The sequence below is a fragment of the Humulus lupulus genome, chromosome 8, assembly GCF_963169125.1.
Source record: "Humulus lupulus chromosome 8, drHumLupu1.1, whole genome shotgun sequence".
In the NCBI taxonomy this organism is placed as follows: Eukaryota; Viridiplantae; Streptophyta; class Magnoliopsida; order Rosales; family Cannabaceae; genus Humulus; species Humulus lupulus.
This window is the reverse complement of record NC_084800.1, coordinates 4,072,976-4,088,083: the sequence shown is the minus strand read 5'-3', so window position 1 is coordinate 4,088,083 and position 15,108 is coordinate 4,072,976. Positions and strand designations below refer to the sequence as shown.

The 15,108-nt window shown below is 32.6% G+C and overlaps 2 protein-coding genes across 3 annotated transcripts; one reads left to right on the top strand and one right to left on the bottom strand.

Moving 5' to 3' along the window:
- Window positions 1–2,923: 2,923 nt before the first annotated feature.
- On the bottom strand, window positions 2,924–4,438 carry LOC133793720 (uncharacterized). Its single transcript, XM_062231016.1, has one exon. The coding sequence runs from the start codon at window positions 4,436–4,438 to the stop codon at window positions 2,924–2,926; it is 1,515 nt and encodes a 504-aa protein (XP_062087000.1).
- A 5,457-nt stretch (window positions 4,439–9,895) lies between these two features.
- LOC133794220 (transcription factor bHLH112-like) lies at window positions 9,896–13,297 on the top strand. 2 transcript variants are annotated; one of them, XM_062231439.1, is made up of 7 exons: window positions 9,896–10,518; window positions 10,623–11,382; window positions 11,480–11,620; window positions 11,747–11,812; window positions 11,950–12,009; window positions 12,184–12,240; window positions 12,355–13,297. In XM_062231439.1, the coding sequence occupies exons 1-7, from the start codon at window positions 10,085–10,087 to the stop codon at window positions 12,520–12,522; spliced, it is 1,686 nt and encodes a 561-aa protein (XP_062087423.1). In that variant the 5' UTR covers window positions 9,896–10,084; the 3' UTR covers window positions 12,523–13,297. The 2 variants fall into 2 exon arrangements, with proteins under 2 accessions (XP_062087423.1, XP_062087422.1); XM_062231438.1 differs by having other exon boundaries at window positions 9,898–10,518; window positions 11,950–12,015.
- Window positions 13,298–15,108: the final 1,811 nt, after the last annotated feature.

Sequence of the window (15,108 nt, the reverse complement as noted above, 5' to 3'; positions counted from 1 at the left end):
AAATTTTAAATATGTTTATTTTTTGGTAAAATTGTGTGACATAATAAACAATTGTGTTTAACATAAATGTAGACTACATTGTGATTTTTTCGTCGACCAATGACACTGTATAATAATAGTTGTACCAGAATTTTCATTGAAGTAAATTCAAAAACTGACAATTAAAGTAAACTTGGGCGGTAGTTTTAATATGTTCATCATTTCATTTAAATACAGAATATTAATATTTTAGCGTTGGGTTCAAAACATATAAGGAAAGATGTCGTTTTAATAAAAAAATAAAAAAATAATTTAAAATTTAAAAGGAAAGTTACATATTCTGTTGTATTGATTATGTATACATTGATATTCTATAAGATGAGGTATAGTTTGTATATTAAAATTTAATTATAAATTATGGTATTATTATAGTAGTATTGTTAATTGCAATGTCCTAGATAGCCAATACCGTTACACTGTGTGTTTACAAATGTACAAGACTTGCTAATCAAGTTATTCAGTTAGAAACGTGTTACTGAAACTATAGTTGAACTAGGGTTATTAGATTTTGGTCACAAAAGTTTCATTTCTTATAATAAAACATTCTTACATGGGATCCCAAAAGTAGTAACGTTAAAAGACAGTATACAAAATTTCAGGATAAAAGTACAGTTACTAACCACTCTAAGGGCAAAACAAACAATTAGGCTCTTCTTCTCGTCCTGTACCACTCCTCGGCCGTGGTGGCCGATCAGCTGACTATATGTACATTCAGCCCCAAAGCTCTCAATCTCAAGACTGGTCCACTTTGACCTTGCCTTTACCTGCACCACGTAGTACCAGTGAGCCAAGGCCCAACAAGAAAACACAATAACAGAGCATATAATCAAACAAACAACCAGATAACTCATACAGTAGAATCATATACTCAACAATACAAATATTCACAATAATCAAGTATTTAACATACCAAGTTCACATTTCATACTAATAACCAATTCACATATGATAACCAGGGCCAACGTCCTTAGGTCGCACCATCTATTTATCCCACTGACTCCGGCCCGCTTAAACCAAGCTCAGTGAATATCAAGCTGTCCTCAGCTACCAGTGGCCGAGCTACGCCTTGTGCGCAAATATTGATTACAGCACTCTTAGGCCATTTATCACATGTCCCATGGCATAATATCATCTATGGCATCATACAGATATGGGGAGCTCTTAGACCCAACATAATCACATATCCGGGTGTTGTTTTCTTACCTTTGGATTCTGGTAGCTTTGATCAATGGTGACACCCCTCAAGCACGATCCCTTTCGAGCCCTAGCGTGCACCTAGTCATGGTCACAAGTTAGAACCATACCAAACTTCAATTCCAAAACCTATCCTCAGGATCGATCCCAAGTCCTCGGGAAGCTCTAATTCCACAAAACGGAGTGGTGGAATCAAACCCCGAGCCCCCGGGAAAAAATCCTAAGAAATATCCCAAAAACCCCCTTCTGGAAACAAGGTAGCACTACAGCACCATAAGGAGGGCGCTATAGCACTACAAGCAGAGCCAAAAAGCTCTAAAACATCAGGGCCTAGAGCTGTAGCGCCCAATGACTAGCCCTACAACATTAGTCACAGCACAGCCCAACTTCAGACTTTCTTCCTTCGAATTTCCACGAGCCAAACCTCTCCAAAACTCAACCATACCCGAAAGCAAGCCTACCAACATCTCCAACTCACCCCAAATGACCTAACCATATGAAATTCAATCACATGTACCCCTAAATAAAGAAATCACCATGGTTGAGCTTAAAGCTCAAAACTCAGCAGAACATAAAAAATTTCAAAACTTCAAAACTGGAACTTCTTACCTTTGATGGAGGATTTCGACCTACGTTACCTTCCACACTCCCTTAGCTTTCACCTCCTCAATTCCACAGGCTTAATTCCCTAGAATTCCCATCAAAACTCAACTTAGAACAACCATTTCAACACAAAAAACCAGAACTGAAAAATACTTTAAAACTTACCTCAAATGGATGAACTACTCTTGCTAACTCCTCAAGCCAAATCAAGGACCCTAGCCCCAAGCTCCAACCCAACTATCCCTGAGTTACAGCTCCAAATTCCTTCAAGAAATGGGGAAGAAACCTAAACCGTGAGAGAGAGACAAGACTTCTATTTTTCCTTCTTTCCTTTCTTTTCTTTAGACTTCTAAAGCCTTCTACATATTCCACTAAGGCATAAAGCATTATAACACTTATCTCTTATTCTAAACATCAAAGGACCATATTACCCTCCCAATTATAATTAAACCTTTGAATCATTCTAAGGGCATTTTGGTCATTACTCCCAATTCCCACTAATTCCTCGAGTGTCTCTTATATTTACTGCTTACTTCCCGACACCTAACTAATCACCAATTATATTTCTCAATATCAAATAGACTCCAATATATTTCCTAAATTTCCCAGAAATACCTCCAGGCATGCCTCGAGCCGGGTATAAATCACTGCCGTGACTTTTCGCTAAACCACTCACTAGGATCACCTCGAATCACAAGCTACAAATATTTCCACATAATAATGTGGTTTCAACAATTTATCATAGGTATTTATATTTATGCCATCAACGGGCCAAAATTACGAATATGTCATTCTAACCTAATCAGGGCCTACATGCATACTAATACACATAGTCATGCATCACAGATATCCAAATAATCATATAAACATGCTTTTAATAATTTAAATCACATATAATCCAGTTATGCCCTCCCGGCACACTAATCAATACTCTTAAGTCTTATTAGTAAATTTGGGTCGTTACATTAATAATGTTGTATACTACTAAAAAAAATAGTAAATTGTGTACGTTATTAATTGTTATGAAACTATATTAATTTTTTCAATATCTTCTCTAAATATTTTTTTTAAAGGAAAATAATCTTTATTAAAAAGCATCACCAAGGATTACATTCAAGATAGAGGATGGGAACTCCCCCTCCTTATAGATACGATCAGCTGGGGAATAAGACGCCTTAGCAATAGCATGAGCGGCTTTATTCGCAGACCGTTTAACAAACATACAAGAAACATTATTAAAAGTATTCCATATAGACTTACACTCTGAAATAACATCTCCAAAATAAGACAACATAGAAACGTTACTTCTAAGTGCTTGGATGACCAGTAGGCAGTCGGATTCAAGTATCACTCGCGGCCAATTATGCTTCTTTATCCAGCTTAATGCCTCCCTAAAACCCAAAGCTTCTGCCAACTCGGGAGCCACATGCCCATTGAAACAGCGAGACAAAGCTTCTATAGGATGCCCAAGTTCATCACGAGCCAAACACGCGAAACTGTAGGTACCCAAATCTGGGAATAAAGCTGCGTCCATGTTGACTTTAACACTTCCTGGATTCGGACGTTGCCAATTTTCCACCCCATCTGCATCTGTTAGATAAGCAGCAGTAGGGATGTCAGATTTAAGTTGAGCCTGGGACCACTGATTGAAAACTGAGGTGGACACCACAACAACAGAATTCGGAGCTAACCTCTTATTGCGCCACACCAAGTCGTTACGAGCTTTCCACAACCCCCAAAAGAGCATGACTAACGATTGCCTACGAGTTTGATCCAGGAGCAGCCAAGTTTGCTCGATCCACTCTGCAAACGAACCCCCAAACGGACGAACACAGTTCAGACCCATTGCCTTCCAACAATCTTGAGCGAAAGGACAGTTAATCAAACAATGGGTGATAGACTCCTCTTCGATAAAGCACTGTGGACACACAGATGGAACCGGCACATGCTTTTGACTTAGGCGAGATCTGGTTGGGAGATACCCGTTTGCCGCACGCCACACAACATCCTTGGCCTTGGGAGGCACCCGTAATTTCCACAAAGAAACCCAAAATGGTGACTGAGATGCCATTAACGCCTCCTCCTTCCGATCCTGCAACACACGGTACACACTTTTTACAGAAAAGAGCCCAGATTTTTCTAACACCCAATACCACGAATCCTCTAAACGATCTAAACTCAGAGGAATACTCAGAATAATTTCGGCATCTTCTGGTGAGAATATGTCGCGAACCAGGTCCCTGTCCCACACAAGGGAAACTGGAATCATGAGAGATTGCACCAAATTGTTAGTGAGCTCTGGATGAAGACCAAGCGGCGTACGATGGGTAGCCTTCGGGATCCAGGGATCACGACCCATTCGAATTGATGACCCATTTCCTACCTTCAAACGGGCTCCTTCAACGACCAAAGAACGTGCTTCAAATATACTCCTCCACACATAACTTGGGTTACTACCCATTTCTGCTTCAAGAAAAGACCCATTGGTATAATACCGTGCCTTAAAAAGTCTCCCAACAAGAGAATGGGGTTTGCATAATAATCTCCATCCTTGCTTACTGAGAAGGGCAAGATTAAAGTCCTGTAAGCTCCTAAACCCCATCCCACCCTTTGACTTGTGAATAGATAGTCTCTCCCAACTGCTCCAATGAACCCCTCTGTTATTTCTTCTCTAAATATTTGATTACATTGTTAAATGATCAAATTATCGTTCTAATCTGATTTCATTCTCCAAACATGACTTTAATTATTTTTATTTATTTATTTGGATGGATTAATTACACAGGCCTAGGCTTACATTATTTCAAGGGCTGCAAATACGACAATAATTATGAGAGGGATATATAATTTGACTTTAATTGTACTATCAACATACACATATATATCTTTCCAAGAAAAGAAAATACACATCTAAATTAATATATATTATATCCAGGTCTACTTTTCCTACGAACCTCAATTAAATGATCAAATAAATATTCAACTATTTAAATTGAAACAAAACAGTATTCGATGACCGAAGTTTTTTTTTTTTTTTGTTAAAAAAATTAATCAGTTTTGTTTTAAGGAAGATCTTGCCTGTGTCATTACTTAGTCATATATAATATGTATGTACAATATATAGTCATAAATGAATTTCATTTTTGTTAAAACAAGAAAAAAGAAAAATCAAGTAAGATGGTTAGTTAAATGTCACCACTTTATATGCATGATTATTACTTTTAACAAAATTTATTTCTCACGTGGATCGTTGACAAGATTTATTGATGGAACTAATTAAAATGTTAATAAATAAAAAAATATCATGCCGTTTTCCTTTCTATATGTTTCAAGGAAAAATATGTAAACTTATCTTTTAATTTTTAATGGAATAATATAGATGCATGTATATCTGAAAGAATTATAAATAGTTACCTGTCCATAATTATGTTTTTATGGTAACTATATTCTTAGCCGCTTGCTGTAAAATGTTTCAACTAGTACGTTGTCAATATATATTGGGAAATTTTATAGTCAGAGTGCCAGTTTTATCCTTATCGGTGGAGACTTCTCTTTTTCTTTCTGGCATGTACGGAGATTATTATAATCAAATTTTTTTTATATGATGTTGTATATTGTAGTTATAGTAGTCATTCCACTAATTTTTAAAAAATTATAAATTCCTTAAAATGTCAAAAATAAAAGTTCAAAATAGTTATAGTTGCATGCGTATAAAAAAAATACACGTGCAATTGTATGTTGGAATTATGTTTTGGGCATCCTAAGTTATTTAGAATATCCAAAAAATTGATGACATGTATGATGTAACTACAATGTATAACATCATAAAAATATTAGGTTATAATTTCTCTACATACCGTAAACATAAACGTTTTCCTACCGATAGGGGCTAAACTAGCACACCTGAAAAAAAACCATCAATAGAGAATTTTCCTATATACATATTGTAGTGGAAAAAATTTGTCTACAATTAAAGTCCAACTAGTCAGCTAGACTAGCTCGCCAGGCCCAATAAGTCAGTAAGGCTCCAAATCAATGTAAATGGACCCGCACATATTAAATAAGCCATCCAAATGGATTAGCTGGCACCCAGGCCCGAGTCCGGGTGCATTCAGTCAGCCAGAGACGCTGAAGCTGTCAAAAAATCCGCTCTTCTTCCCATGAAAATCGGAGGGGAACCACTGAGAACGGGTCAGACGGGCGAGATAGACGAGAGGAGAACAGAAAGAGGAGGACGACTATAAAAAAGACCCTCAGGGGTTGAGAAGAAAATATTGGAGAATCAAATTACTCTGTTTTACTCTCTTATTCCCTCTCTCAGCAATCCAGTCAAACAAGTCGAATCAGTCAATTTGATCTAACCTCACCGGACTTGACCTAGTCGTTCAGTCCCGCCGTCGTCGCCACCATCACTCTGACCATTCCAATACTCATCCATCCATCACTATTTCATTATTTACATCATAGTTTTATTACTTTCAATTAGCTTTCGTTACAACCTGACTTACTTGAGCGTCGGAACCCCTTTGGCTGACACACTCCATCGACGCTCCCAATTGAACTCTCGTTTCTCTCTTTGTTCATGACAGGTTGTTGGTGTCCGTCTAATCAATTGTAGGAATTCACCTCAACACATATATATAGGATTCTATTTTTAATTTTGAAAATAAAATTTCATTTTCATTTATAAAAAATATTTTATTTTATTTCTATTTCTATTTCTAATTTTATTATTTTTATAAAAAAAATTGACATTTATTACTTAATTGATCATATATCAAAATTAAAACTCACATCTTGATTGTCTTAATTTCCTTGCTTTCGACGTTAAAATTCATGCTAAGTTTTTATTATAAAAGAGAGTATTGTTAGCAATAAAATTAAGTTTATTATGATAATTCTTGGATTTTTATCATATGAATCAATGGATTTATTAATAAATTTAAATTATTGTATTTCTATATAATAAATTGAACTATTATAATTTTAAATTTTTTTTTTTAATAAACTATGAGCTCAAGTACATAATTTCCCCTAAAAAAATCAAGTACATAAACTATTAATTAAGTCAAATACATAAATTATTGAACCATATACACATAAAGACTAAGAAACGATTACATTATTAGGAAACAGAATTTAAATATTTTTTTAATCTTTATAAATTTAGCTACGCACTCACTTGTACTTTTTTTTTTTTTTTTTTTAAATGTGGAAGGTGACGTTCTCACTCACATATACATAACCATTAATTACAAGTATTAATAATTCTTCAGTACAAAGGAGAAATCAAATCACAGTTTACTACTTGTTGATCTTCCCACTTTGATGCCAAATTAAAGACCATTAGTTATTCGATGTACACACCACACACTATAATTAATATATACTTAGACCATAATTTATTTAAGTAAATACTAAAAAGCTAGTGGAGAATTTATTATAAAAGACTAAACTAATAATTAAGTTAAAGAACCTTGTATTAAGCTCTTCAGATAAAAGTGCGCACAAAAGGCAGCAAGAGAAATAAAAACCACTAAAATAATGTAAAAGTAAAAAGAAAATAATTAATCAGAAACTTTAATATGATAGATGTTTACTATTTTACATAGGTTTTTTTTTTTTAAAATGACTCTTCTCTACCTACAATAATCAAAACTAGAGTAAAATACGAACGACTACAAAGCAATCTACTTTTTTAACAATATTGGTGCATCGTTTTTCTATTTTCGACATCCTGAATAGATGTGATCCCAAACTTTTTTATATGACGGTGTATATTATAGCTATCTAGAACATCTTATAAATTTTTAAAAAATTTCGAATGAATTATGGTACAGAAAACATGATTCAAACAGCTTGTTGCGCGTGTGCTTATGTTTTTTGTATATGCGTGTAAAAGTTAATTGTTTGAACATTATTTTCAGTACGGTAAATTATTCTAAATTTATTGAAAATTCGCATAGTGTCATAAATGATTATAATTTACACTTTCATATAAATTTTTTTTTAAAAAATTATGAAAGTATAGAATACACAAACTAGCCACACCAGTATTATCGAAAAAGTGATGTAGTATAATCACTCTCATTATATATATATATATGCCTAGCTACTTTATTTTTATTCTTTTTTCTCCTTCCTAATTATAAACGAATATTGCTCATATGAAAAGAAGAGGATATTTATAGGAAAGAAAAAAAGAAAAAAAGATACTATATATGTATGAAATATCAATCCAAATGATGAATATAATGTTTGACTTATAAACAATATTTTTTATTAAAGAATAAAATATACTAATCTTCATAAACAATATTGTCGTGTAGTGTAATATTGATGAGAAACACACGTATATATGTGGAAGGTTTGAAAAAACTGTGTACTAGATCGATCGATATAAAACATTTCAAATTGGAAATGGTTCTGTACCCGGTTTTGCTTAAACTAATTACGTGTAAAAAAGAAAATTAATAAAAAATTAAACTAATTATTTTTTCTTCTGCAAAGTTAATTAAAAAAATGGCAAACTGTTAATTATGAAGCTGTGTCCACCTGCGTAGGGGCCAAGTGTTAAAGCTTAAAGGTGCATCTAAGAAGAAGAAGATTATCCGAAATGAGATGTCATTATCATTTTTCTTTGTGGAGGTTTTCTATGATTTAATCACAATTTAATTTTAGATTAATTTTTTCTTGCTAGTTAAATAAATAGTTCAGCAGGGAAAAAGAAAAGAAAAAGAAGAAGAGGACCTTTTTATTGGTGATTAATTGTTTGTTTAATTGTGATGTTACTAGGGTATCGACACGACTTTATTGCTGTACTGGTGGGGTTTGGATTAGGAATTCTTATAATATATGTAGTCTCCCCCTCTTCTATTTAATCATCTCAAAAATAAAAATATTATAATTATATATATTTAAGAAATAATATATGCATTCAAAATATGCATTAATTAATCACATTAATCAAAATTAACACCCATTATTTAAAAAATAGTGTCACATCATTGTGTATAATGTTTGAGTACATATATTAAATGCGCATACGAGAGTATTTTTGATAATATGAGTTAAATTTGACATTCTCATTCCCATAAAACAAAACCCTCGTACCAAACACCCCCTATATATAATATATACTGGTTTTTTTTTAATATGTTCTCTAACTAGAGCCATTAAAAATTATGAGAGGAAATTAAACTAATGAGGAAAGTATAATTTCATATCAATGTCCTTACAAAAGGGCAGGTTTCTTATTCTATTCTACTCTATTCTATTCTATAATTCATGATTCATGAAGCTAGAAAAGTGACCATCACGCGCTAGTACTATGGCACCCCATGGAATTAGGAAACGTAATCTACAATCAATAGTATGGACCATCAAGTCCCGACTGGTCGTTATATTAAAAGCTTCATATAAATCTCATCTTATATATAATATATGTACTTAACCTTACATTTACAAACCTCTATCTCAAACCAATTTCAACCGTCTGATCTGATTTCAATCTTCATTTAAATAAACTAAGAATAACTATATATATTTATTTCTATTGCGCTCTTCCAAAACCTTTACCACATACGTGGCACTTAGATCAAATATATATTTATATTTATATACTCACACCATCATTATCACCCTTGCTTTACTTTTACTCATAAAGAACAAGAATTTCTCCGTATAAATAATTAAGACTAAAAACATATATAATAATAACACAAAACAAAAAGAAGAGAGGAAAGTAAGGGATAAACCAACAAAAAAAAATAATGAAATAAAATAAAATGATAAAATAGCATATAGAAATATTACAATGAAATAATTAAAGGTTAAAAAATAAAAACGAAAGGCAAAGAAAATTCGATTCCAAATATATAATCAAATAATATATATATCTCTCTCTCCTCTTCTCATTTGTCAAATTATAATCACCATAGAATTGTCAACCGGTTACCTGTTATTAAGTTTGCACTATCCGTACTCCTCGAAGCCGTTCATATTTTTAAATCCCGAAACTCTTATACTCACTCTCTATCTCTATATATATATATCTATATATATATAATACGTGACTCGAAAAAGATATAGAGAAACAATACACAATTAAGCACAACATCCCTAGCTAGCTCAGCTCAGCTCAAAATTCGACCACCACTGCTTACCAGCAAGAGAGTATAATAATAATTATTAACATATACAGGAGTTTGCTTATTGATTAATTTCATATATAGCTAGCTAGTTAGCTATGGCGGAAGAGTTTCAAATTCAGGGAGGGATTTGCGGCGGCGCGAACTGGTGGAACCCATCGAGAAGCGTGTTTTCGGCGGCGGCGTTACCGTGTTCCATGGGAAGCTTCGGATGGCCGAATAATATTAATCATGATTTGCTTGACATCAAGATGACTAGGTCATCTTCTTCGTCTGGGGAGGAGACTACTGCTCATGATCATTCTTGTAATAACATTTTTCAAGATCAGGTAGTTGATCATCACGATCACGATCACGATCACGATCACGATCAAGATCAAAAATCTCTTCATCATCTCCAAACCCATAATCACATCAGTTCCGTCAGTGGTGCCGGTACCGGTATTCTGATTGACTCCACGTCTTTGCAAATGATGGGTTATGGCCTTTCGACCTCACCAACCTCAGATTTCACTACTAACCAACCATTTGTGTAAGAACTATCTTTCTATCTATCTATCTATCTAATCTGATATTGATTTTAATTCTCTTAATTATTACTAATCTTTTTTATTCTTAATTATTTTGTTGTGACAGTTCTCGAAGTAGTAGCAATGGAAGAGCAGAGAGAAACAACAACTTTTATTCCATGCTTCAACAAGACCACATGGCTAGCACCAAGTTGAATTACAGACAAGAAATTTGTTCCTTAGACGAAAACGACTCATCATCTCAAATCCAAAAGGACTGTTGGACTAGTTGTACCACTACAACTACTACCAGTCCTCCGCCCAAGGGTTTCTCATCAGCCGGCGACGACATCATGGATTCCTCCGCAACCTGCACGGCCACTAGCCAAGCCTTGTCCGCCGGCTTCCCGGTGGCCTCCTCTCCGTTCGAGTACACGTCGGCAGCATTGCTGCAAAACTTGTTTGAGGGCGAAACCACTAGCAGTACAGCCGCGGCCGCCAATCAACTGCCAGTACACGAACAATCTTTTGGCAATAGTATTAACCAGTTATCTGTGAACATCAATAACAATTACTCGGCATCATCAGTAGATGCTAATAACAACAGTTACATGTCCAGTACTAACAATATTTGGCCGAGATTCTCTCCCTTAATCCCAAGTTCTCGTCCTTCGGTGCCGTTGTTAAAGCACCAACTAGCAGCAGCAGCAGCAGTACCACCTCCTGGCTTGCACTTCTCCAACAATACACCCTTTTGGAATGCCTCTTCTCCAGTTGCCGGCCCAAACGACGGCGTTTTTCCCAACTCAACACAGCCACAGCAGCTACGATATGTCACACCAAAGTTTGAGGAAAAACCCAGTAAATGTAACAATTATGTTACCAAGGTATTATATTATTGTTATTTATGGCATTAATTAATTAGCTAGAGGAGTTGTGTATATTAATTGATGTTAATTAATTGTTGGTTTGAACTAATTACAGGTCAATTCTAATATTGAGGATGTTCATCATGACTCGGCCGGATCCATTTCGAAGAAAAGTAGTAACAGTACTACTGGAAATGACCAACCTGTGGTGAAAAGACCTAGAATTGAAACGCCGTCACCGTTACCGACTTTTAAGGTACGACACATACACATTCATTATTAAGCTTTTTCCTCCATTATTGTTGCTATTTATTTATTTTTTATTTTTTTGGTTCATCAAAAGAGAAGGATAAGAATTTATAGCTTTTGATATTAATTTTAGGTCCGGAAAGAGAAGTTGGGGGACCGAATCACTGCTCTTCAGCAACTCGTTTCGCCTTTCGGAAAGGTAAAATTTTGGATTTTTCTTCTAGCTAGTACAACTTTTTTTTTTTTTTTGGACTAGTACAATAAAATGTTTGGAAAAAAAAGGAAAGCTTTGTTGAAAGCTAAATTAACCTTTGAATGATTATGTTTTTGTTACAGACAGATACAGCTTCAGTATTACATGAAGCCATCGAATACATCAAGTTTCTACACGATCAAGTCAGTGTATGTTTCTGTATATTACTACAAATTAACATATATATTATTGTTATGATATTTGAAAGTTGGATAATGCAAGCTTTGAACAGGTGTATATATATATATATACATGTGAATACAAACAAATGAATAAGAGTGGGAACTAATAAATTGTTATAATTTATGGGATTTCAGGTTTTAAGTACTCCATATATGAAGAATAATGGAGCTGCCATTCAAGCACACCAACAGGTGGTATTAGTTATTAGATGTCAACTTTTTCAGTTTAATTAAAAGCTTTTTCTTTATTATTATTATTTGACACGTACTAATTATAAAAAATTGCTATGGTATATATGTATGTAGGGATCCAATAAACTACAGAAGAACCAAGATGAGTCAAGCCCAAAACAAGATTTAAAAAGTCGTGGACTCTGTTTGGTTCCAATTTCAAGCACATTCCCAGTTGCGAATGAGACCACAGCTGATTTTTGGACACCCACGTCGGCGTTTGGAGGAACTTTCATCAGGTGATGATGATGGTGATCATCACAGATCACAGAGACTACTACTGGAAATTAACGTTTCTTTAATTATTATTATAAGTATTTTGGATATATGGTATTATTATCAAGCTACTACGACTACTACTACTGATAATTAGTGTCTGCTAATATAATTACAAGTGTTGAAGAGTACTATTTAATTAGAGTACTGTTTGGTCACTTGGATTATTAGACACAGCCAAATTAGGAGTAGGAGTAGTACTTGGTGATCATCAAAAAGGTAGATAAGCGCCCACAGTTGCCGTGCTGTGCCAGTCTTGAAAGAAAAGGCTTTATAATAAAAGGAAAAAGAGCTCATAAGAAAAGACAATGATTTTTCTTAAGAGGGACAGAATGCTGGGCCAGCTGCAAGCAGAATGATATATTAGTTGGGTAGAAGAAGAAAAAAAAAATATATATATATATATATGTTATGTTTTATAACAAGTAATTTATATATATATATATATTATGATATCGATCGATCAGGTGGGTTAGGAGCAGGAACAGGTGCTAAATTCAGCGGAAGTCGACATTAGTTTATGGATATCAATAGTTGTCATTTGTTAAAGCTTTTGTTATTGTTGTTGTTTTTGGTTTTTTTGTTTTTGGGGTTGACGAATAGCTGAATTTAGCAGATGGGGTTTTAGTCATGAACCTTTTGTTCCTGTTATTAATGTATATTGTATACAGGCCTACATTCCACCTTTTATTATTATTATTATTATTAATTAAGAGTGAAAAAGATTACAGAAAAACATATATATATATATTGAGTCAATCAAATTATATTATTTATTCTTATATATATATATTGCTTACTATATATTAAATTGATATAATTATAATAATATATATTAGTTGTTCAATAATAGAAGAGAATGAGATGAAAGTGAGTGGAGCTGATTAAATTTTGATTGGGTGCCTGAACAGCTTTTTCTTTTGTTTTATAATTTGAGCATGTCATAGTGGGTAGTCAGAGAGCGGCCCACTGTTGATGTTTTAGGGTTTATCTTCTTAACAAGGATTGCATTTATATATGTATATATCTCTTCTATATAATAAGTGCGTAAGTGCGCAGATAATGAAAATTTTTTATTTTAATAGTTTTTTATTTTTTTAATGTTAATTTTAACGGAACATTCTTATATTTAACAGAATATTTTTATATTTAACGGTAGTTTGTAAATACTTAAATTTAAATAAAATAAAATAAAATAATTAAAAAACTAAATAGGATATTTTTGAGATATTTTACAATGATAATTCTTTTTAAAATAATATATAATTAAACAAATTAAAATATGATATTTTTTTTAGATATTTTATAATGATAATTATTTAAAAATAATAAATGATTAAACAAATTAAAATAGAGTATTTTTGAGATATTTTACAATGATAATTATTTAAAAATAATAAAATTATTTTATACTTAAATAAAATTTAATTAAACTTAAACTCACTTATTAGAATAATATCATATTAAATATATAATATAATTTATTGTCAATTAGTAATAAATTGATTTTTTTTTTTAAACTAGCAAGAAACTTAAATTTAAAATACATATATAATATATAATTATCACTCCCAAATTCAAAAACTAGAACAAACATAAACTTGAACAAAATTAAATAAATTATTTAATTAAAATATAATATTTATTTGAAATTTAATAAAAATAATTAATAAATTTTATAAATAAAATTAAACAAACGTGCATATTGCACGTTGCTTGTATCTAGTATATATATATATATATATATTAGAATCGTTACTTTTCCACGAAGGGACGTTTTCTATTTTCGGTATTTGAAAAAATTATAATTCAATTTTTTTTATATCACAATGTACATGATAGTTATATTAAGTATTTCATCAATTTTTATAAAATTCGAATTAATTTGCTGTGCCAAAACAAATTAGTTTAAATAGTCTATTTTCTACTCGAATAAAACAAATCAGGCACGCGTGTCATTCACTGTTTGAAATTTAATTTCGGCACAGTAAATTATTTGAAATTTTCTGAAAATTAGCAGAAACCCAACTATAATGTTCTTCATCATGCAAACAAAATAGGTTATAATTTATATAGAAAATGCTTAACCAATAAAAGTAATAAAAATGATGCCCTAACTAAAAAAATTCTAATAAATATATATGAGCGTGTGAACACGCCTTTGTTTGTATATTTTTATATACCATTATATATGCTGAGTGAGTTGGACGATTCTCAACCGTTGGATTATATAGCTTACACCATTACTAATTTAACGGTTCCATAAAAATAATCAGTTTTTTTTTTTTCTTTCTTTTCGAACCCTTTTTCTTATTAATAAGTTTGGTAAGGAAGAGTGTTTTTTTCTTCTATCTTTATATCCTTATATTCCTAATGCTGCGATCTCCATATCAGTCATGACAGGCAGTTTTTATGATTACATCTTCTGTAAAGTTGTGATATATATCCTTAAAAACAGCTAAAAAACATGATTAATCCTTAATTATAGTTTTTAACACAATTATTACGTGTTTCTGCAGCTTATTATTAACTACTCGTTTCGGTTGAAGTTTT

Coding starts and splice junctions, on each gene's coding strand:
- LOC133794220 (XM_062231438.1), top strand. CDS start 10,085: ATGGCGGAAGAGTTTCAAATTCAGGGAGGGATTTGCGGCGGCGCGAAC. Junction 11,813..11,949: donor TCGTTTCGCCTTTCGGAAAG/GTAAAATTTTGG, acceptor TTTTTGTTACAG/ACAGATACAGCTTCAGTATT. Junction 12,241..12,354: donor CCATTCAAGCACACCAACAG/GTGGTATTAGTT, acceptor ATATGTATGTAG/GGATCCAATAAACTACAGAA.
- LOC133793720 (XM_062231016.1), bottom strand. CDS start 4,438: ATGGGGTTTAGGAGCTTACAGGACTTTAATCTTGCCCTTCTCAGTAAG.